The 21,694-nt window shown below is 40.9% G+C and overlaps 2 protein-coding genes across 3 annotated transcripts; both read left to right on the top strand.

The window, feature by feature from the left end:
• The first annotated feature begins 906 nt into the window (after positions 1-906).
• Positions 907-6,696, top strand: mysm1 (Myb-like, SWIRM and MPN domains 1). Of its 2 annotated transcripts, XM_005732228.1 has the most exons (20): positions 907-1,025; positions 1,200-1,272; positions 1,348-1,418; positions 1,791-1,865; positions 1,958-2,042; positions 2,185-2,283; positions 2,483-3,005; positions 3,085-3,319; positions 3,400-3,530; positions 3,612-3,715; positions 3,808-3,885; positions 3,974-4,056; positions 4,148-4,202; positions 4,854-4,904; positions 4,998-5,072; positions 5,172-5,360; positions 5,464-5,596; positions 5,816-5,921; positions 6,052-6,109; positions 6,224-6,696. In XM_005732228.1, exons 1-20 carry the CDS (start codon positions 970-972, stop codon positions 6,518-6,520), a joined length of 2,577 nt encoding a protein of 858 aa, XP_005732285.1. In that variant the 5' UTR covers positions 907-969; the 3' UTR covers positions 6,521-6,696. The 2 variants fall into 2 exon arrangements, with proteins under 2 accessions (XP_005732285.1, XP_005732286.1); XM_005732229.1 differs by lacking the exon at positions 2,185-2,283.
• A 953-nt stretch (positions 6,697-7,649) lies between these two features.
• On the top strand, positions 7,650-15,576 carry oma1 (OMA1 zinc metallopeptidase). The gene is made up of 8 exons (XM_005732230.1): positions 7,650-8,363; positions 10,079-10,307; positions 10,483-10,656; positions 10,762-10,869; positions 12,299-12,427; positions 12,572-12,646; positions 13,055-13,204; positions 15,178-15,576. Exons 1-8 carry the CDS (start codon positions 8,026-8,028, stop codon positions 15,283-15,285), a joined length of 1,311 nt encoding a protein of 436 aa, XP_005732287.1. The 5' UTR covers positions 7,650-8,025; the 3' UTR covers positions 15,286-15,576.
• The last annotated feature ends 6,118 nt before the right edge of the window (positions 15,577-21,694 follow it).

Consider the following 21,694-nt stretch of genomic DNA (forward strand, 5'->3'; position numbering starts at 1 on the left):
ACTGCATTATCTGTCAAACATGGTGGGGGCAATGCTGTGTCATGGGTGTGTATACCTGCCACAGTAAATGGATCATTAGTTTATTGATGTGACTGCTGACAAATAAAAGGTGGTTGTGGTAAAAGTCTAGCGGAGTATCTCAAGGGAAGGGAAACAGAATTCGGTCATATCAAAATGCTGTAGATATCATCAAATGTGGATATGCTGTATCCGAAAGGATTCTCAACCTCTGGAAGACAGTGAATGTAAGTTTTAAAAGGAATCCGCATATTTAAAGCTGTTTGTTTCTTCAATGACTTTGAACCCTCCCCGGGCTTTTATGCCTACTCATTCCTATGAGTTTCTAGGGAATCACTATCCATCTTTATTATGTTGGGGGAAGAAATATATCAATAACATATAAAATATTACATATGTAACAGCAGTATATGTTTAAATTTGATGAATTAGAAGTGTAATACAACTGAACATTAAAGTGCGCATCTTATGCTCATCATTATTTATTTGCTTATTTATCTTGCGGTGGGCATCACAATGATTTGCGGTCTAAAATGAACCATTTTTACCTCTTCTCACTGCAGGGACAGCTTCCCTTTAAGGCTGACTTGCTGCCGCTATTAAACAGAAGGTTTAAGGGTGGGTAGTTGGGGCTGTTGTGCTCATGATATCCTCTAATATGTCTCTGACATCATATAGATCCAAGAGAAAAATAAGAGCAATTAGAGAACTCTGAAGCCTGAACTTAAGGATAGCAACGTTTTTTGTTTTTGTTTTTAATAAGCGTCCAATATAAAAAAGCATAATAAACCCACTTTAAGGTGAATTCAAACCAGAAGGTGGCAGTAAAGCAACTTTAAACATATTAAACGACATCCAGCCACAAGGTGTCGCTGTGAGTCACACTGGCCTCTGTTCTCCTCCAGTGCGCGTTCTCTGTTTTCTCTCTGCTGTTTACGTTTATCGAGTAACATGGAGGACGAGGTCGATGTTGACATCGAAGGAGATGACTTTGATAACAATATTGGGTAATGACGCCTGTTTATTTGGATTAATTGATGGCTGTGCTGTTTGGTGGGCTTCTGTGCTGTGGTCTACGCGAGTTAGCGGTGACCCGGATGTTGGCGCAGGATAACAGCAGCTGGGATTAGCTCTGGAGGCGTCTGCTCTGCTGATCACAGCTTCTTTCCTCGCTGTTTTAGGGAGATGGACGGAGGAGGTTTGGTGCAGGAGCAGTTCATGCAGCCTACAGGGAAGAGCAGCGCCTGGATACTGGTATGACTTCGTCAAGCTCCGTTGTTTTTCTGGCTGTGGGTGCTCGTGTTGACTCTCCGTCTCTCCTTTGTACAGCCCTGGGAGCTGGACAGCTCCATCAGCCCGGAGAACAGAGAGGTGATAGAGAGGATGTTGCTAGAGGAACAGTATCCTTTTACTGACCTTAAACGCACTGCATAGTGATGCATTGAGGTTAACTACAGGAATCACAGGACGTAGCTGGGAAAGCTTCGGATTACCTAATAACTGCCCCATGCTGTGGCTAATGTAAACATACGGACAGATGACAAATTAAAAGAAAAAAATGTAACGCTTGACCTTACAGTAAATGGAATTATAGTGGGGGAATGTGTTATATTATTTTATGTTCACTTGTCCTGTTAGAGCAGGAGTAACCCAAAACATCTCAACATAGTTTCAACCAGTAGCTGAAGCTCCTTATATTGTGTTGATTACATAGTTTAAATACTAATTTTGTTGCTGGTTATGAAATCAGTTGTCCTCAACTATAATCGAAGATATTACCTGACAGGTAAGGAGATTCCCGACCACATTTGGCACAGTGATCCTCACAAAAAAAACAAAGTGAAAAAGTGAGTAATTTCTTCCATCAGCCTTGATGATGAGCGCAGTACACTGATTCCTCATTTCCTTGCTATTCATGAACTTGTCTGTGTGTGGACAGGTCTCCGGCCAAGAACATAGCTTCGTCTGCTGGTTCATCCTCTCGATGGTCCCAACAGGAGAAAGAACTGTTTGAGGAAGGCCTGGTATGCTTACACTGCAAGTTAACTTTTGTGGCTGAAATGTAATTTCTGTTTGGGAAGGTCAGCCTTTGATGGATTTAATAATTGTTTTAAGTGAGTCAGATTGTGTATATTGTCCAAGTTGCCGAGGTGTGTTGTTCTACAGGCTCGGTTTGGTCGAAGGTGGACTAAGATTGCTAAGCTTATGGAAAGCCGTACCGTTCTTCAGGTTAAGAGTTACGCCAGGCAGTATTTTAAACATAAGGTAAGACAGTCCACCTGGATTATACTAACAGCACAAGACAGGTTTCTGTTATGTAAGCTTAGTTGTAGTCATCTGCAGATATAAACCTGCAATTTAGTCAAGCTACATACGCTTTATGCAACCAGAAGGAGTCCTTAGCAATGGTATGTTGGAAAATAAAAATCAAGATTAAACAAACTTTTGTGTACACATTTTTCAGGCAAAATCAGATCCTGGTCCTGCGGCTCCCTCTGTAGCTCCCATAATACACCTACAACCTCCTCAGCCCACCTCCAGTCAAGTGTCTACTCTTGCCAACGCTGTCCGCATAGAGAAGCTTTCTGACGATGAGGATGAGGATGTAGACATCACTGACGACTTGAGTGATGACGAAGAAGGCAATAAACCACAGGCAGTCCTCAGCAGTGATTTCTGTGGGCCTGAGGAGAAAACAGATTCTGGGAGTCAAAGCTCCACAGAAGAACATGTAAGTCTGAGTGGGGTAGAGAGCATCCATGAGACGAAGGAGAAACCGAGCCACAACTCTCTTTCTCCGCAAAGTCTTCAGCCCTCATCTTTCCCTGGTTGCTCAGAAGATCCTGGAGTAACAGAGCGAGATGAGAAGGTCAACAAGACAGCATCGGTATTTCCACAAAGCTGTCAGACACCGCCTCACGCAGACTCAAAGCAGATGTTCTCAGCAGGCATTGCTCAACTGGAAGAAGCTTACAGTGATGGAATGGGTACTTCACACTTACTGTGCTTTGTGTATTTACCTCACTGTCATAGGAAAAATTAATGACACACATTATGATGTCCTAGATTCTTCAGACAAGATTGAGAAAAATCTAAATGATAGACCATACAATGACCAGGAGGAGGAGGAGAATGAAGATGATGAAGAGGAGGAGCTGAAGGCCCCCGAACAAGAAATAGAGATGGACACAGAGACCATCACCGAGGATGAGAAGCAGGCTATCCCAGAGTTCTTTGAGGGGCGACCATCAAAAACCCCTGAAAGATATCTGAAGATTAGAAACTATATCCTGGATCAATGGTAAACTAAGTTTACATGTTCGATAACTTTGTTTACACAACTTTGCACAGAAAGTGGTTATTACTGTTTTTGTCCACTAGGCTGAAGAGCAAGCCCAAGTACCTAAACAAGACATCGGTCCGCCCTGGTCTAAAGAACTGTGGAGATGTCAACTGCATTGGGAGAATACACACCTATCTGGAACTCATTGGAGCAATCAACTTCAACTGCGGTAAGTCTGTGTCTCTGAGTCTTCTGATTTATGAATTTTTATCTTCTTTTTGATGTTAAAGCTCTGACTTCCTTTTTGTAGAGCAAGCTGTGTACAATCGTCCAAAGGTGATGGACCGCTCCAAGCATAAGGAAGGCAAAGATGTACTGGAGGCCTATCAGCTCGCCCAGAGGCTGCAGAGCATGGTCGGTACCCATAAAGCAATAGACTCTGACACTGGAAGCATTTAAATTTTAAGCATGCCAGAACTTGACTTGTAACTTCTGACTGGTTGTAGCGAACCAGGAAGCGGCGTGTGCGGGACATTTGGGGGAACTGGTGTGATGCTAAAGACTTGGAGGGACAGACATATGAGGTATGGACACTGCACAACAACTTTTAATCAAATTACGATTTACATTCTTACTAATATGTTTACTGATTCTGTGTTTTTTCTTTATCAGCATCTAAGTGCAGAAGAATTAGCTCTGCGGAGAGAGGAGATGAAGAAGCAGCCTAAACCTTACAAGATGTCCAGATACCGAGGGTGAGCACAGTGGACTGATGCAAAATGTACCAAATTATAAGCACAAGGAGGTTTATGATGTGGATGTTTATAATCCCACTCTATCCACCAGCTCTTTTGACCCCTTCCAGCTGATTCCCTGCAGATATTTTGAAGAGGATATAAAGGTCAGTGATCATTCTTATCAAGATTTTTCACCGATACACTGATTAACCACACCACTTAAAAAAAAAAAAAAAAACCCGGAAAAATCATGGATGTGTCTCTAATTGGCGTGGCCTCTATTGATCAGGCTTGTTCTGTTGCATCTTCCAGATACAGAATGGATACTAGACTATTTGTTTCTTGAGAAATTCTTCAGGAGATTTTTCAGTGTAATTAGTCCAGCTGGGGTAGACTAATGAGGGAGAGCCATTTTCATGGGGATGGGGAATGCTTAATCTGCAGTTAATGGGTGGTACATGTCAAAATTACATCCACATGAATACCACCACAGGACTTCTAATGGTGCCTTTGCTCCAATTGAAAGCACACATCCCAGGTTAGGTGGGCAAAGCTAAATTCAGTGTGATGTCAGTGTGTCTGTTGTTGGCCCTGTGAGGGACTGGCAGACTCTCCAGGGTGCTCATTGCCCTATGTCAGCTGTAATATACTTCAGCCCAGCCTATGTTGGATAAGGAGTAAGTGACTGGATTATTAGATATACCTTATATCTAATAAGATTATATTTTCTTCATTTTTTGTTGCATAAACTAAGAGGATCCTTTCTCCAAAGTAGTCATCAATTATTCTAAGCTGTTCTTTACTGATCACCCTAGGAACCATTCCAGGTTATAGTCTGTGCTGAGACTCTTCTCATCATGGATATGGTATGTTATACACACAGTCACAAGCTGATTAGTTTTTTTCATATATGTACAACAGATTTTACCTATATTGACAGATAACTTTTCTGTAATCAGCATGCACATGTGTCAAGGGGGGAAGTCATTGGTCTGCTAGGTGGAACTTTTAATGAAGAAGCAAAAGTATTGAAGGTAGGTCAAGAAGTCTGAACCAATGTGACAAACAGGATAAAACTCTAATCACATTATATTCAGAAAACTATATTTTGTGATTAATAAATCTGTGTTTAGATCTGTGCAGCAGAGCCATGTAACAGTGTGAGCACAGGTCTGCAGTGTGAGATGGATCCAGTGTCTCAGACACAGGCCTGTGATGTGCTGTCATCCCTGGGATTCAGTGTAGTGGGCTGGTACCACTCGCATCCCTCCTTCCACCCTAACCCTTCATTGCGAGACATAAACACGCAGCACCAATTCCAGGTAAAACTGACTGAATGAAATAAGTTTGCACATGAGTTACTTGTGAACTTCTGGTTTTATTTTCACTTCTGGTATTATTATTTATTTATTTTTAATCTTTCAGAGTTATTTTTCACGTGGTGGAGCCCCGTTTATTGGGATGATAGTGAGCCCATATGACCCAGCTAATGCCTCCCCCCACTCCCAGACTACCTGCCTATTGGTAAAAGAGAACCAGGAGCCTTCAGGCCCCCAGAGTAAGTCTAACACACACACACACACACACACACACACACACACACACACACACACACACACACACACACACACACACACACACACACACGACTCAAACTTCAAAACAGTTAAGATCAAGAGGCTTTGAAATCAAGCTGACAATGTAGGTCAGTGATTTTGTGTACGCAGTAACACACTTTATCCTCTGGCTCAGTCTCTCAGCCTCTGTTCCTCCCCAGAGCTGCCGTACAGATTCGACTTCCTGTCATCACAAGACATCCCCGACTGGGAGCAGACGATGAGGAGGGCTCAGTGGATCATCCACAAATATTCTCAAGCACCAGGGTGAGTGAGACACAAGACTGTATTGTCTAATCTTGAACTGGTGCCCTAAAGCTGATCCTAAATTTTATTGAAATTGTTTTGGGTGGTGTGTCTAAGCATTTTATTTTTCATTTTTGCCGTGGCTGGTCAGGAGTGTGCAGATGGACAGACTATTTCGGAGAGACTCCCATCTCACATGTTTGGAGAAGGTCAGTTCGACCATCGGTCCTCCCAGTTTGCAAATTTCAGTGACTCTATGGAGTGACTTTGAGCTGCTTTTACAGTTTTAATGTGTGCCTAACTACACGACCTTCATCATGTAGATGCTGGCATCACTGGCGAGATACTTGGAACCCCTCCCAGATGAGGTGGGAGACTCCTTTCTCACCCAGATCCAGGCCCTTTTCAAATCTGACTTTATTTCCAAGCAGCAGTTGCCTGATTCTGAAGAAGGAGAACCTTTAAATATCTCATCCAAGCTGGTGGACTCGGGCGAACTAACTTTTGATCAGCCGATCAGCCCAGAGGAAGAGAAGGAACAAGAAGAATCTGAGACTACTGGCAGCACCGTGTTGCATTTAGGCTCTGTATTGTCGACCGAACATGACTATTTACTGTGAATAACCATACAGCAGCATACTTAATAGTGAATGACACCTTTTGTGAATACATTGTGGCATTCATTACTGGGTGTGTGTGAGATAGTTTTTGTCAGTAAAGTTATCATGAACGTTTTTTCTCAGTTTAACAGATTTCTTTTTGACATCAAAATAAAAATCTATTTTTATATTTCAGGTCTTTTTATGAATGTTCAGTGCAACACATGAATATATATTTTAATGATTTATGTTTAAAGTTTTGTCATTTACTCCTCACTAAGGTTTACTGTCCAAGGGGACAGCACTATGTTTTTAGAACATGTGGTGGCCAAGACATTCAAAGGGGCTCTTGATAAATCAGATAATCAGACATGCAGTAGTACGGTTAGGTTAACTGGTGATTCTAAACTAGCTGTATGTGTATGATGGACTGTCCAGGGTGTACACTGGCTCTCATGCTATGGCAGCTGGGATAGGATGTAGCCCCCACCTGTGACTCTAAGTTGGATTAGCAGAAGAAAATGGATGGATAGTTACACTAAAGTGTAAAAATACCCTTAAGTGAAAAACCCGCATTCCAGTTCCCATTTATGTTAAAATTAGGATCAAAATAAACTGAAAATACCAAAAGTGAAAGTGCTCATGATGCCAAAGTAATGAAGCAATCAAACATTGATTGATCATTGATCAATCAGTGGTTTATTTCACTTTAATGTTGAAGCCGGAGCTAATGTTAAAAATACTTTATATACACAACTGGTTAACATAATCAGCGGTTTTCACACACTTGTGTTCATGTCTGAAGTTTGACAGTTATTGAGATTGGTAGTTATGGCATTAATCTGGCACACGATTTGGGAACCTCTACAATAAAATAGGATAATTTATTAGTTGATGTGTGTTATTTTAACTGCAAAAAAAGTTAAATAGTAAAACATGAAAATAAATGTGCTTGAGTACAAAGTAGAATATTTGCCTCCAAACTATGGTGGATTAAAAGCAGTAGCCTGGGTATGATTAAAAAAAAAAAAAAGACACACACTTAACATGTAAATATATTCAGTTAACTTCCAGCTCTATAATATAACGCTTAGCTCGTTTATAATATAACTTTGAGCTGTGTGTGCGGAACGTTCGTAACGGGGCTGTTTCTAGGTGGAATCATTTGGGAGGAGCGCGCGTTCCAGAAACTACAGTTAACGCTAGTTTGTAATTTTAAAGCGCGTCCTTTTGGCTCACCGGGCATTAATGTGTTTCAGCTCAGCGTGTAATGGTGTTAAAAACCAACTTTTGGACTGGTGAAGGCATTTCAGAGTTCCGCGGCTCCCCCCAATAACCAAATTTACGTGTACGTAAATTTCACTTCTAGCGATGACATTGACAGCTGAGAGCAGCTCCCCAGGTGTCACTACCGGATTTATTTTGACCTTTAGGATGAGATAACCGCATTGCGTTGACTGTTTTTGGTCAGTCCTCGTATAAATTAAAAAAATTTGTATCATTAAAAAATCAAATTAAATTAAAACATGGCTCTACTTTGCGGAAGTCTTTTCAGGAGCTGTCACTTCAGTTTGCTTTCGTCGCATCTTATCGGGAACCTCCGGGTATGCACACGAGCTGTTTACCCTCAGAGCAGTCGGCGAAATACCATAAGCACATCTGTACGCTTGAGAGCTTCTTTGACTGGACGGACAACGAGTTATCAGATTTACTCCAAAGCCACTGCTCCTCTTCCCTGTGGTCCTGTCCTGACCCCATGTGGACACTACTTCCACACTTCTGCCCGCCTGAGGGCCCTGCCTGCTCCCCTCATTTGGATGATAATCAAACCTCTGCAAAAGATTATGGCTATAATACTGGGCAGGTAGGAAACACATGGTGTTTGCAGGAAGGTCTACAAGCTTTTGGATAGACACAGTTTTTGTAGTTTGTGCTTTGAACACCACCACAGTGAATTGTAAAAATTTAGGAGTTCAAATGCAGTCTTTGAGCTTTTATTTAAGGGGTTTCAGAAAAGAATTGCAATAAATATTTAGAAATTACAGGCATTTTTATACATGGCCCCCTCTTCTGAATAATAATTTTACACAGTATCAATTATTTTGTTATGTAGCTCCTTGTCCAATTTGGGGACAAGGAGGCAGGCCAATACACCACAGACTTTTTCATCACCAAGTAATCTCCAATGAACCTTACCCCACTAACTGCATGTCTTTAGACTGGGGTTAGGAGCTGGAGTACAGAGAGAAAGACCCAAGTCATATGGTGGATTCAAACCCAGGAGCTTCTTGCTGTAAGGCACTAGTGCTAACCACTGTGCTACCATGCTGGCTGATTGTGATGCTCCTTGGCTGTAGTCTCCGATAAAAGGCTGGCAGAATATTGTGAATCCAATGAAGCTTGGATGAAAATCCTTCTTTGGCTGAGAGTATAGCCCTCTAGACCCCAGACTTGCTAGTTCTGTCTGTGGCCACATCATCAGTAAACTCTAATTAGTAATTTTTTGGCAGCTATACCTACCGTGCCATAACATAGCCTCCACGATGTTTGACAGATCTCTGTAACCAGTGGTCTACACCTTTTTGAAAATCTGCTGTATTTCCACTTTTGAATGCATCTTTTAATTTTACACTTTAATGTTGTCTACCTATTTTTGTGCTTCTGACAGTAATGAACTTGGATAAAATTGGCTGTAAACAGCTAATGGAAGACTTTTGTTAAACAACTTGAATTAAAGTTGAAAGTTTGCACTTCAAACATAACTTAATCTTTTAAATAATATTAAGTAAAGTGTGGTGGTGTACAGGGGCAAAATCACAACCAATGTGTCCGCCCCTAAAAAGTATAGACTGAAGTGGTTAATCAGTATAAATACGACACTATAGTCTATAATGGTCTACAAATTCAAATAGATGTAACATTTTAAATTTGGAATGTAAATAAAAAGCAATAATTTAATAAGGTGTGTCAATAGAAAAGCTCTTAATACAGATGATAAATTGAGCATCCTTTTTGCTTTAAGGCATAATATCATTTAACAACACTTAATGTTTAATTAAATAATGAACACGCTCCTAATTGTTTTATCAACTGTTTTAATTATTGGATTTAAATAAGAACAAATAAATGACTGTCTAAATTGTTTCCATGCTTTATGTTTTAATTAACTGGTACAAAGTAATCCATGAAACCGAGTGACTGTGATGGTATCATTTAGCAGACATAGCAGACATTAGTTTGTCTCCCCCTCCCTGCCTCCAACAGAATAGAGAGCAGGCATTTTTTTTGGCCTTTGAGCAGTACTACAAAATTTACCTGCCAAATTTATGCACGTTTTGGCACTTTATTTGAGGTTAGGCTTCTCTGGAAAGAAAAGAGGTTATTGTTCTGCATTATTATCTTACATTATTGTGGGAAACTTTGGTTGCTAATCTTTCATCAGGCTTTTTCTCCGAGCATTTTTTTTAAAACATGCTTCAGATAATTAATTTAGTTCTAATTGTTGGAATAAGGTGTTAAATGTACTGCCTGAGCTACATAAGGATTTACAGCAGCACTAAAGCCCCTCTTTTTGTACAGGAGCATAAGGAAGTGGTGGGTGGCCTTACCAGACAAACGGCAGCAGCTGGTACGCAAATATGCATGGCAGAAGCGCTGGCAAATAGCAGGGGGTGCAGGTGTTGCTATTATGATTGTAGCCCTCTTCCTCCTAACGCACCTTGACGAGTCCCCTCTGACAGGACGGACCCGCCTTCTTGTGTTCAGTAAAGAGAACTACATGGAGATGGCAGCTCTGACTTCAGATGCGGTGAGAGACGTTGTGTTGCATGTGACATTGTGAGAAAATCACAAATATCCATTCCACAAACATTTCTAAGAAGATTTATTGAGTCAACAAGTAAGAAGGTGAATAGTTAAATGGAAAAAATGTCATTTTTAATGAAATTCTTCCTTAAATATTTGTTGTCATCTCTGTGTTTCAGTACATGGAGGAGTATGCAGAGCTGCTTGTTCCAGTCACTGACCCTCGTCACCAGGTGGTGAAGTGGGTGGTGCAGCACCTGGCACAAAGGAACAAGGACATCCCTGAAGTGAATGACATCAGCTGGACTGTCCATGTGGTGCAAAGTCCCAGCGTTAATGCCTTTGTACTACCGGTAAGTAAAGACAAGCTGAACACTAAAAATGTTACTATTATAAGGTGCAATCTAGTGTTTACACACCTACAAAGATTAAAAAGTTATTTCCCATTCTTTGAGTAGAATGGAAATGTCTTCATGTTTACTGGAATGCTGGAAGCCATTGCAGATGTTCACCAGCTCACTATTATACTGGGACACGAGATGGCTCATGCCTTACTGGGACACGCTGTAAGTACATAACCCTCCACAGACTGTTTGCTGTTATAGCATAGTTTGTACTCCACATCATAAATTTACCTTAAGACTTGACCTTGAGAGTGAATAGGTTTATTTTTTACAATTAATACAGGGTGTCTCTGGATCATTAAAAAGTCTTAAACTCTGAAATTGAATTCAAGAAAAATAAGACCTTAAAATATTTCATATTTCCCCAATATCTGCTGATGGTATTAACTTTGGAAATGGTTTGTTTAAGCCTGGTATGTGTGGGAAAGAATATAATGTGAAGTACTGGGTTGTATGGATTGTTGCATTGTTGAAAATGGCTTGTGTATAAAAGCCTAAAAATAGTGCATAATTTTTACATTATTGGATCTTAATTCTTATTTCTTGAAGTTCTAAATGGACCTTAAAAAGCATTTATTTTGATTGTTAAAATGATGTTGAAACTATTTATTATAAGTGGAGTTATACAATAGGCAAAGAATTACGCCTGCCACTGGTATTATTAACAGAAACAAATTCCTTGATTGTATGTTTTCTCTCATGCATTGAGTGCACACTCTTCCGTAACAGACAAGCACTCAGTTGAATGCAGCAAACCTCACACCTGTTTAGCTTCTGAGGCTGAAGTGCTGCAGTGCACAAAGACCTGTGCAGTATGCTGACATCTAATAGGCTTAGCTGATCAGCAGCAGATGTTGCAGTGAATGAGTCACTGAAAACACTTAAAGTGCAAATATTGCTCAAGAACAAACTTTAGTCATTTATTAGCCCTTGGCACAGTCTTGGAGGTTCCACACAGCACTGTAAAATATGCATGTGGACCCCCTACAGGTGCAGAATATACTGCATTATACACTGAGATCTCCTGACTATTCATCACTTCTGCTCTGTCTCGGAAGTATCATATCAGCTGAAGTGGCATCTGTTGCAGTCTTGTTGCATCAGCCGTTGATAAAAGACTCGGTGACAATCACATCCAAACAGTCACTAATCCTGCCGGTGCTGTGATGACCAAAGTGACCTCAGGCACTGCTGTGCTTTATTAATTCTCCACAGATGGCTGTCTTTTTTTCTCTCTCCAGCTTTAAAGCCCATTCTTCTTGTTCTAAAAAAGTGTCTAATGAAGTTGTGGGTATTTCAAGACTTTAAACGTCCTCAGAGGAAATGCTTGAAGGAGATTTTAATTAGATGAAGGGAATGAGCATCGATGGGCTTGGTATTACCCAGTAGGTGTGCTCTATTGGATTGGCTGTTAAAACCTCTAAATCTGTTACAGCGTAAATGTTCCACTAAAATAGATGGGAACAATCAATATGTTTCAGCAGCCTCAATCACCTCCCCAAAACTTTTTACCTCTATTTTTCTGTTCTTATATTTTTCTCTTTTATCCTCCTTCCTTCCTTTTCTTTTCCTTCCCTCACTGCCTCCACAGGCAGAACAGGCCAGTATGTCTCATGTCCTGGAGCTCCTGTCTGTTGTTCTCCTGATAGCCATCTGGGCCATGTGTCCTCACGACAGCCTGTCAATGCTGGGACACTGGGTACAGGGCAAGCTTAGAGAGGTGAGGAATTAATATTCATTATCTGAAAATATATATGAAGTATTAAAGTTACAGCAGTTTAAAAAAATGACTGGAAGATAAAAATGTACAATAATCTTGTAGTTTTTACACACCTACACAGAAATCTGCTTTTTTCTTTTCTAGCTGCTGTTTCAACGCCCTTTCAGTCGGAAACTGGAGGCTGAGGCAGATCAAGTCGGATTGCAATTGGCTGCTAAGGTATCACTGTCACCAATTTGGTCACCATTTATCTGGCTCAAGCGGTGCCTTCTTTGGTGTTTTCACCTGTGTTTTTTCGTCGGTTGCATTCACTCCGATGATATTTTTAGGGTTAAAAACATGCAACCAGGCTAATGACTCGAGGAAAAGTGTTAAATCCAGCTTTTTGGAGCTTGAGATTGAAAGAAAAATTAAGGACTAATTTTAAAATGTTTTTACTCTTTATAAGCTGTTCTTTATTTTAACCTCATTCAGTTTCCTCTAATGCTCCCCAATCATACAATCTGTCCACAGGACACTAGGGGGCACTGTTGTCAAAGGAAACTAAAGTGAAGATTTTTATCTCGGCACAAAACAGTGGGATGCCACTTCTTGTGTGTGTTTCTGAGGTGTGTGTATTATTTACAGGCATGTGCCGATGTGCGAGCAGGACCTGTATTCTGGCAGCAGATGGAACTCAGAGACCAACTATCAGGAGAGCCCACCTTGCCTGAATGGCTGTCCACACACCCATCGCACAGGAACAGAGTAGCTCAGCTGGACCGTCTCATACCAGAGGTATAGACACACGCAGTATTTTTTCCTTAGATTGTTTCCCCCTAAACTGTTGTGTCGGTTCTTAGTCATATGTTTGTCCCAACTTTGAAGTGAAGAAATCTGTGAGGCCTGTGTGGGGACACAGCCCTACTCCTTTCTGTTTTTCAGGAGAAACAGTGTAGCTTTAGGAGCTGTTGGAAAGATTCTTAATGGAACTAATGAAGCGTCTGGAGAGATATAAATCCACCTGCAGACATGGAGAGGAGGGCAGAAAGGAAGGAGAAACGTGGGGTTTTAGGAAGACAGCAAAAACATTTTGCTGTGCCAGGGCCTGGATGTCTGCTTAGCTGAATGTCTTGAAGGATTTGAGTTGAGTGCCTGAAAGAAAACAGCCCCACATTAGCAGCTCAGTGTTGGCAGTGTGACCAGCCAATCAATGGTATCTTAAGTCTATAAGGAAATCAACAACCAGTTAAGACAGCAGTTTCAGTTGTGAGGACTGTCAGCATCCACAGTCCTCACAACTTTTTCTGTGCGTGTAAGTGTTAGCAGAAAGGTGGATTAATAATCTATGTATTAGACAGCAGTGAGGTTAACCTTGACTGTTATTTGGACTGTTGGAGCACTGTCAGATGCTCCAAGCACAAAGACGAACAGATGGGTAAACCACTAATTGTCCATCAGGTGCCTATGTCGTTGAATATGTGCATGTTCTGTGTATGTGCTCGTGCACCCGGTCGTATCCCTGTGAGGTAGATTGACCTCTAGCAGCAGTTGTTGTCGAGACCAGGCTGTAGCCACAGGCAGTGAAGTGATGAAGACTGTTGTTTGGGGATTAATTGCCCTGCTTTGTGTGTGTGGTGCTGAGAAGACTCGGTTTCTGGTACCTCCAATGCTTAACTGTTCGATCCAGCATAGCAGCATGAATGAGTCAGTTAACAGCCGAGCTCAGTCTAGTGAAAGCGATGCATAATGTGATGTTTTTAACCTTGCAAAGGGTGACAGCCTCAAACTACTTAACCCGACTCTTGTGGGGGCACTCCACCTCCACGAGCGCGCTGATCATCCTTAAGCACAGCACATCAAGTCCACTGGTAACATGAGAGGGAGAGCCTGTTGAGTGGGAAGCACACGTATGTGCTCAGTCTTGTAGGTGGTGCTAAGTGAGAGATTAATGACTTGGGATGTGCGTAGGTGTGTGAGACAGACGGAGAGAATATATTTATCGGCCGGGGTGTGATTGAAGTTTCCATTAGCTCCGTCACATACTGGAATATTTTTAACCATAACCATTTTAGCCAAGCTAGTTACATGGCTCTTTCATGCTAATGCTGGCCTACAATAGCTGCTTCCATGTCTTTTACTCAGAGACACTTTATAATTTTCTGTTTCTCTATAAAACCATAAAATGTATATAAAAGATGGACGTGGCTTCCAAGTCAGTGCAGAAGTGCATCAAAACTGCATTCTTTCAAATGGCCAGTAGTGGGCAGTACATCTGTTTGTGAAAAGAAGTCTATGAGGAAACGATGCTACTCCTCAGTAAACACTTTCCTCATGAGTTTTTGGTCTTAATTGCTAGTTTTAAGACTGATTTAGCATAGCACGAGGTTCGTTCAGTTAATTAAGATCCCATTAAGAGTAAAGTAGACATTAAAACAGGTATGCTTTAGGGCATAATTTAAAAGTCGCTCAAGTCAGATCCTCCACTTGTCAGATTTAGAAAAACTAAGACAAAACTTAAGTCCAAAGGAGGCTTTAAAAATGTGACTCTACTGTAGCGTTTGAGCTTTTGACAAGCAGGAGGGCACAAGACTGTTTGAAAGGTGTCAGATGGTAACTATAAATGTGACTTTGCATGAATTACGTTTAATGTGCCTGCACGTAAGCTAGCATTTTAGTTTGTACATAGAGTTTTCACCAGCCCTGGTTAATCTTGTTTTGTTTTGCTTAAAGTGTTTGTGTGTCTGTCCTTTTGCTTTACATCTGTTCAGGCTCTGGAGCTGAGGGAAAGATGCGTCTGTCCTGCTCTGCCTGCTACTGATCCTCGTGATGTTTTCTCCAAGAGCGTCCGTGTGTTGCTGAAAAACACCAGGGAGTGAAGGGCCAGAGAGGGGAGAAAAACCTGTGTTGACCCACAGCCCCACCTCAGTCCCCACAAGACTGCCTGCAGCATTCATTGCCCAAACTGCACTTCCTTCTTCCCCAGATGCAGATCATTTAAGCAAAGGCCCATCCCAGCTGCAATTCCAGAGAGAGTTATGGCAGCCCGTGCCACTGCTACTGCTGCAGAGGAGGGATCCCAGCACGTATTGCAGAGCACCAGCTGACAGGGGTGTTAAATCATCACCAACTTCCTTGAATAAACTTGACTGACTATAGTGGAGTATGAACTGCAGCTAGCAACCTTTCTCTTATTGTCTATTAAATTGAAAAGAATGCACCTGAGTGCGTAGGTGCTAAAAGGGTTAAATTCTCACCCACCATTGCAGAGACTGCAGATACCACCACAATCGAGGGTGGAGCTGGCGGTTGTTTTACAAAGGAAGTGACTGCGGGTCATTATATAAATCAGTAGAAAATTGAGGTAAAAGGCTGACGAAGATAAATCAAGAATGTTATCCATGCCTAATGACTACAAAGATACCACATTAATTAGATAACCTTGAATAGCAAAATACTGAATTAATTAGCTTCCATACATTGCCAGATTAATATGTGCATTATTCATTGACACACGGCAACAGACGAGAGTAAGCACTTACGTGTGCTTGTTGGAGGCAGCGTCCATGGCATCCAGAGGACATCTACATTCTCATTATGACTACTGCATTCTCATGCCACACGCACAGCACTTTATCTGTTTTCTAGCCCAGGGGACTTAATGGTGTAAATTTATGCTGGGTTGTTTGCGGGTTTTAAAACACAGCGCTCTGCACGGGAATGCCAATATCAGCCGTCAAGCTTTGAGAAATCTTTCATGGGATTTTGTAAAATCTTATTTAACAAGGCAAGTTGACTGAGAAAACATTCATATTTACAACAACAGCCTGCAGGAGAAGACATACTGTGAAGAGGGGAGGGCAGTTATGGTTCAAATCTTGGTAATGTTTTATGTGTGTGTGTGTGTGTGTGTGTGTGTGTGTGTGCGCGCGGAGACGAAATGGTACACTTGGTTACACTGTGAAATCAAAAATGATACTACTATGCTTTTTTTGGGTGGGGAGGTAAATTATTTCATTTGTGTCACGCTTTTTAGGCACCGAACCTGAACTAGCCTCCAAAAACAACAGTTGGGAGTCTTACACCTGCTGTGGAGGCTTTCTCTTACAGGGTAAAACACAGGGTAGGTCTATATTAGGGTTGGTTTCTCCTTTAGAGTAAGTGGTCAGTCCATAACAAGCCAATGAAAAGCACATATTGGTTTTTTCACATTCATAACTCAGCGGATATGTATTCTGTTTGCAGGTGACTAGCGAATAAAATTCAAACTTGGATATCTCTTCTTTTTTTCTCCTTTATTCTAAAATCTATAAATTGACATCGATCAAAGGGGCGCATACAGCTAAACAAACAGAAACGTAATATGGATGTGCGTAAAATTATCTGCCTGTGTGACATTACGTAAGGGAACATCAAACGCCTCGCATCGTCACACCAACCAATTAGATTCTGGGGTGAAAGATGAGTTTCTTTTGAAGTGTTCATATGTGCGTGTGGCAGCAGCGGTTTACTTATTGATGCTTGGCTCCTGGGGAATATCCTTGCTGTCTGTTCACAGCTGATCAGAGAGATGTAAAGTTTTGAGATCTCATTGACCACATTATGCAAAGCCAGTTGTAATCAAATGGAAGCTACTAGAATATCCATCAGTCAGCCTCATCCCAGCTCTTTTGTAATGTCTGCCAACTGCTACAAGTTGTAGCTTCTTGAATACGAGATCAATTTTGTGTAAATTATGTGTATTAAACAGCTTTGGAGTATGGGCCCTTTCACTATCTGCTGCTGAACACAAGTTGTCTCTTTTGGCAATTTTGACCTTTTTATGGACTTTTGAATACACAGGTCCCATTCATTATAATCTAGATAATCTATTTCAGGGTCATATTGTTGCATGCACACTGTGGCAGCTGGATGCAGCTTCCTCCCCACTCGCAGAGAAATTGGAACATGAGCAGGCAACAGATGACACACTCACACCCAGAGGTAATTGTAATGAGCGTGATACAATACACACACTGCGCTGAGTAATTGTAGCCTACTGCTGGAGTCTAAACAATACTTCGACAGAGGGCTTAATCAAGGGAAACAAAGAGACAGCAGTCAGATGGATTGAAAGGACAGAAATAGAAAACAAACTGGAACCATGGGGATTGACAGGAGAAAAGAAAAGATTTCATTTCAAGTGTGTGAAAGAGAGAATCTTTTGGGGTGATTTACATGCAAATCAGATGTTAAATTTTTAACATGCAGCACGAATCCTGCATGGGAAAGTCCTGTTCGATGTGGTTTCTCTGTTCGCATGCGCAGCCTTGAGCAGATAAGATCTTTTCCACAAACTAAGTTCAAAATCAAATGTCTACTTTATGTCTGTAAATTCACCTTAAGTCTCACATTGTTTTGAGTTTGTATAGTCTTCCACCCACTAGAGACATCAGACAGCTTCTGAGACCTCTGCAAACCGCTCACAGGTATTTTGAGGTATTGACATAAACACAGAACTGTTGAAAAGTAGAAGAAGGAGCAGTGAAGGCAGCACACCCACACCACAGAAAGCTGAATGCTTGATAAGTGGCAAACTAAAGATGCTGTTTTCCCAACAAAAACACTCCCAGAGAGAGTAAAGGCAGTGAAAGAGCAACACAACACATCTGCTGTGTAGGTGGCTGAATGATGTCCCAGAATGCAGTCTGGCTAACCTTTGACCTCCCTGTGGAGTATTGCTCGAAGTGGCTCATCCACGGTTCCATTTCTTGGATCCGCCCCGACAAAGACAGACACACAAATGCAGCAGCTGGCTGTTATGTGCAGAGGGAATATGGTGATGGAAAAGCGTGTGTATGTGTGTCGCTGGTGTAAAAGTTGCTGCGTCCTTCCGCTGCACATTAATTATACATGTGGCATGTGGGTGTCTGATTGAAATGAATATTTTACTCCTTTTAATCACTGCCATTGCCAGAGTGATGGAGCATCTGGATGTGTTACCTGGGTAATTAAAGACGCTGTCTCAAACATGCACACATTCAAGTCTCAGAGGTTGTGTCTGCAGTATGAGACAGAAGCACCCCAGAGGCTTACTAATGAGTCAGAATTAGATTTGGAATGTTTTACAGCAATGAGGCTCATAGAAAAGTAAAGACCGCTTTTTAAAATATTTTGTTATTGTCAACATGAGCCATTAAAAAAAGTGCTAGACATTGTATAAATGTAATAAAAACAGAATGTGGCAGTTTTTAAATCACCTAAAACCTAAATTTGTTATTTGAAAATAGTGCTTTTTTGTAATTTGTACGCTGCATATTTTCTGTGGACCCATTTATAGCTCAGGCTCTTAATGCAGAGCAATGCTGTTGTGTTATATGCAGAATGCGGATTGCTGAAAAAAAGCAAGGTCTTCCCTAAAGAAGACATTGGTGAGCTAGCAGCACCGTTTAGGCTGAAGCTGCACTGTCTAGCCTCTTGATGTCACAGACTTCACAGATCCTGACTTTTTAAAACTCGATCTTTTTCTTAATTTGTTGCATTTTTATGCTAAAAACCATAATTCTTAATGTGTTCCCTGCAGTCTTTCACAGAGTGTTGAAAACCTTGCTATCTTTATTCATAGAAGGCTCCTTTTATACTCCAAAGACTCGTCTTGTTGCTGACTTGTTGCCAATTGACCTAATTGGTTGTGGGATGTTGATTTTCAAATGATTCTATTTTCTTTTTACTTTGTTTACCTAGTGTCCCAGGAGTTTTGGAAATGGGTTTGAATAGCCCAAGGCTTTTCCAACTCTCTTTTGGGCCGTGTGGCATGCAGAGTGTTGGGCTGAATGTAATCTTAGCAAAAAGAGTAGCTATTTTAAACTCCTCATATGCTTTCTGTAGTTATGCAATCTGAGCATATTACAGGAGAAGCCACAAGTATGAACTATATAAACTATTTGTGTATTTACTATACAGCTCTAAATATCAGCGAGAGTTAATCAGTTCATCTTTCACTTTTGGATGACATGATTATGGTGCTATTAGGATTTTTTGTGTTTCGTTCCCAGTTTAAAATTGTCACTTTATGTGCCTTTCTCTCTTCTCTGAATATGTCTGCCACCAACATTTTATTTTTAGCAAATAGGGCAAAACCATGTTGCTTAGAAAGGCAAGAGTTGTTCTTTCTCAGCCTGGAGTTGTTTAAGTAGGTTGATGATAGTCTCTTTTCTCCCACATACAAATTTTGTCTAGTGCAGCTTCATTATGAGTTGCACTACTGTGCAAAAGTCACCTCTCATTTCTTTATACTTTGCTTTGAAAGTGGGAAATAGGTAGAGTGATTTATTGAAACATCTGCAAACATAAATGTAAACAGAAAGTAGCAAAAATTTAGTGCGGACAATATTTGGTATGATCATTATAATTCATCAACAAAGCCTGAACTCTCTTAGGCAAGATTTCTTGTAATTTTTTTAAGTAGTCTTCAGCAATAGTTCTCCAGGCTTCTTAAAGGGCATTCAAAGCTCATCTTTGGCTGTTTTCTGCTTTAATAATGTCGAGATCGTTGGGTTTGTGGAGGCCAGTCAATGACTGATAATAGTCCATTGTGTTTTTTTCCATCCAGGTATACTTTTCCTGGATTGCCAATGAGTTTGGGATCATTGTCATGTTGAAAAGCTGTCATGCTGTTGCCACTTGGACACTTTCCATACGGTGTTATATCCTGAATCTGACAGTACTATTCTACATTCATAATTCCATCAGTTTTGACAAAGTCCCCTAAGATGCAAACCATGGCAGAGCCTCTTCTCTATTTTATTACTTAGATACTCTCTGGACCGTCTCCATACATACTGATGATTTTAAGTTAACATTTCAAATTGGGATTCCTCACTCCCTCAGAACTGATTTTCTGTCCAGTTCTTGTCCTTGTGTAATTTTGCAAACCAGCCTTTTCTCCCTGTTGGCTTTCGTTGAAAATCCTTTCTTGGCTTCTTGGCAGCCATCCTTCCACTACAACCATTTCTGATGAGCTTTTGGTGAAGAGTAAAAAGTATGAACTGAATGACCAGATGCATCTCTCAGGTCCCATGCCAAGTCTTTGTTGGATTTCTTATTCTAAGAACATGACTTTCAGATACTATTTGTTTGCTGCAGATTTTTTAAGGCCTACTACTTCTTTCTTTATGACCTATATTTGTCTGGTTTCAAATTTGCACACCATGCTGAGATTTGCCAAGTTTTTCACCTATAGCACTTTGGGAATCACTTTCTTGGTGCAAAAATACTATTTTATGCCTGTCAAACTGTGTTATCTCTGTTATTTCTCATAGATTCAACTAAAGAAATGAGAAAAAAATAATGTGTTTTTGTGACAAAATCAGTTGCTAAGTTGTCTATTATGTGTAGACACATGACTGGGTCGTCCTTTGAGTTAGGTGTCTTTTTTATGCTTGAATGATAAGGCTGGAGAACTATTGTTGAAGACCTCTTTAAAAGATAAAAGATGATAACTGACTCCTTGGAAGCAAAACGTAAGTAAATGAAAACTTTTGCAGAGTGTTGTATATGTGAAGCTCATATCTGCATTGCTCACACAGAACAGCTGAAATGTTCGATTCCAGATACTTCTTAAAATAACACAGTAAAAACTGTAGCTGAATGAATCAATCTGGTGTTTTTTTACATGCTCTTTGGGCTGTGGGTTCCAGTGAGCTGAGCTTCTTTGTGAACAGCAGTGAAGAACATGTATGGGGTCATCAGGGCTATCTGGGTATGCTCTTTCAGCACACAATGCAGGTATTCCTCTAATGGCTCCTTGTGTCCCCTCAGTCTGTCTTATCATCTTGATCTATGCTTGTGTGCGTGTGTGTGTGCATAGCTGAACTGGTGGAGGTTTTTATAGTCTGGCTGCTCTGATGCTATTAGAGATTAGGATGTTAACACAGTCCCTCATCTGACTGCATCGATCCCAACACTTGCGGTGGAATCACATTAATACTAACAACGTCAGGTTACAAGCTTTGTAGCTCTCTTTACCCCCCTCTCTCCTTTTACATCTGCTTCTCTGTCAGTGTTGATTTAAATTTGAATAACCAGCTTTCTTGTCAGTCTTTCAACAAGGAGAGGGGCCAGTTTAATGAATGGAACGATGGAAGGAAGATTGCAGAAGCAGAGGGAGACTAGAGGATGTGGAAATGACATGAGATGAAATTGTTTAAATCAGTCTTCCTCAGCTGCTTTGACACTAGTTGCGTTCACTGGTGGAGTGCATCAAGTCACAACTTAGGGTAAATGTACAACTTTGTTTCATGGGAAATG

Source organism: Pundamilia nyererei, unplaced genomic scaffold, assembly GCF_000239375.1.
Source record: "Pundamilia nyererei isolate P.nyererei 1_Seehausen unplaced genomic scaffold, PunNye1.0 scaffold00046, whole genome shotgun sequence".
NCBI classification, from domain to species: domain Eukaryota; kingdom Metazoa; phylum Chordata; class Actinopteri; order Cichliformes; family Cichlidae; genus Pundamilia; species Pundamilia nyererei.

Excerpts from the sequence above, each read along its gene's own strand:
- oma1 (XM_005732230.1), top strand. The coding sequence starts at position 8,026 with ATGGCTCTACTTTGCGGAAGTCTTTTCAGGAGCTGTCACTTCAGTTTG. Across the intron at positions 8,364-10,078 it reads ATGGCTATAATACTGGGCAG|GAGCATAAGGAAGTGGTGGG; the intron begins GTAGGAAACACA and ends CTTTTTGTACAG. Across the intron at positions 10,870-12,298 it reads ATGCCTTACTGGGACACGCT|GCAGAACAGGCCAGTATGTC; the intron begins GTAAGTACATAA and ends CTGCCTCCACAG.
- mysm1 (XM_005732228.1), top strand. The coding sequence starts at position 970 with ATGGAGGACGAGGTCGATGTTGACATCGAAGGAGATGACTTTGATAAC. Across the intron at positions 1,419-1,790 it reads AGGATGTTGCTAGAGGAACA|ATATTACCTGACAGGTAAGG; the intron begins GTATCCTTTTAC and ends CTATAATCGAAG. Across the intron at positions 3,716-3,807 it reads CCCAGAGGCTGCAGAGCATG|CGAACCAGGAAGCGGCGTGT; the intron begins GTCGGTACCCAT and ends GACTGGTTGTAG.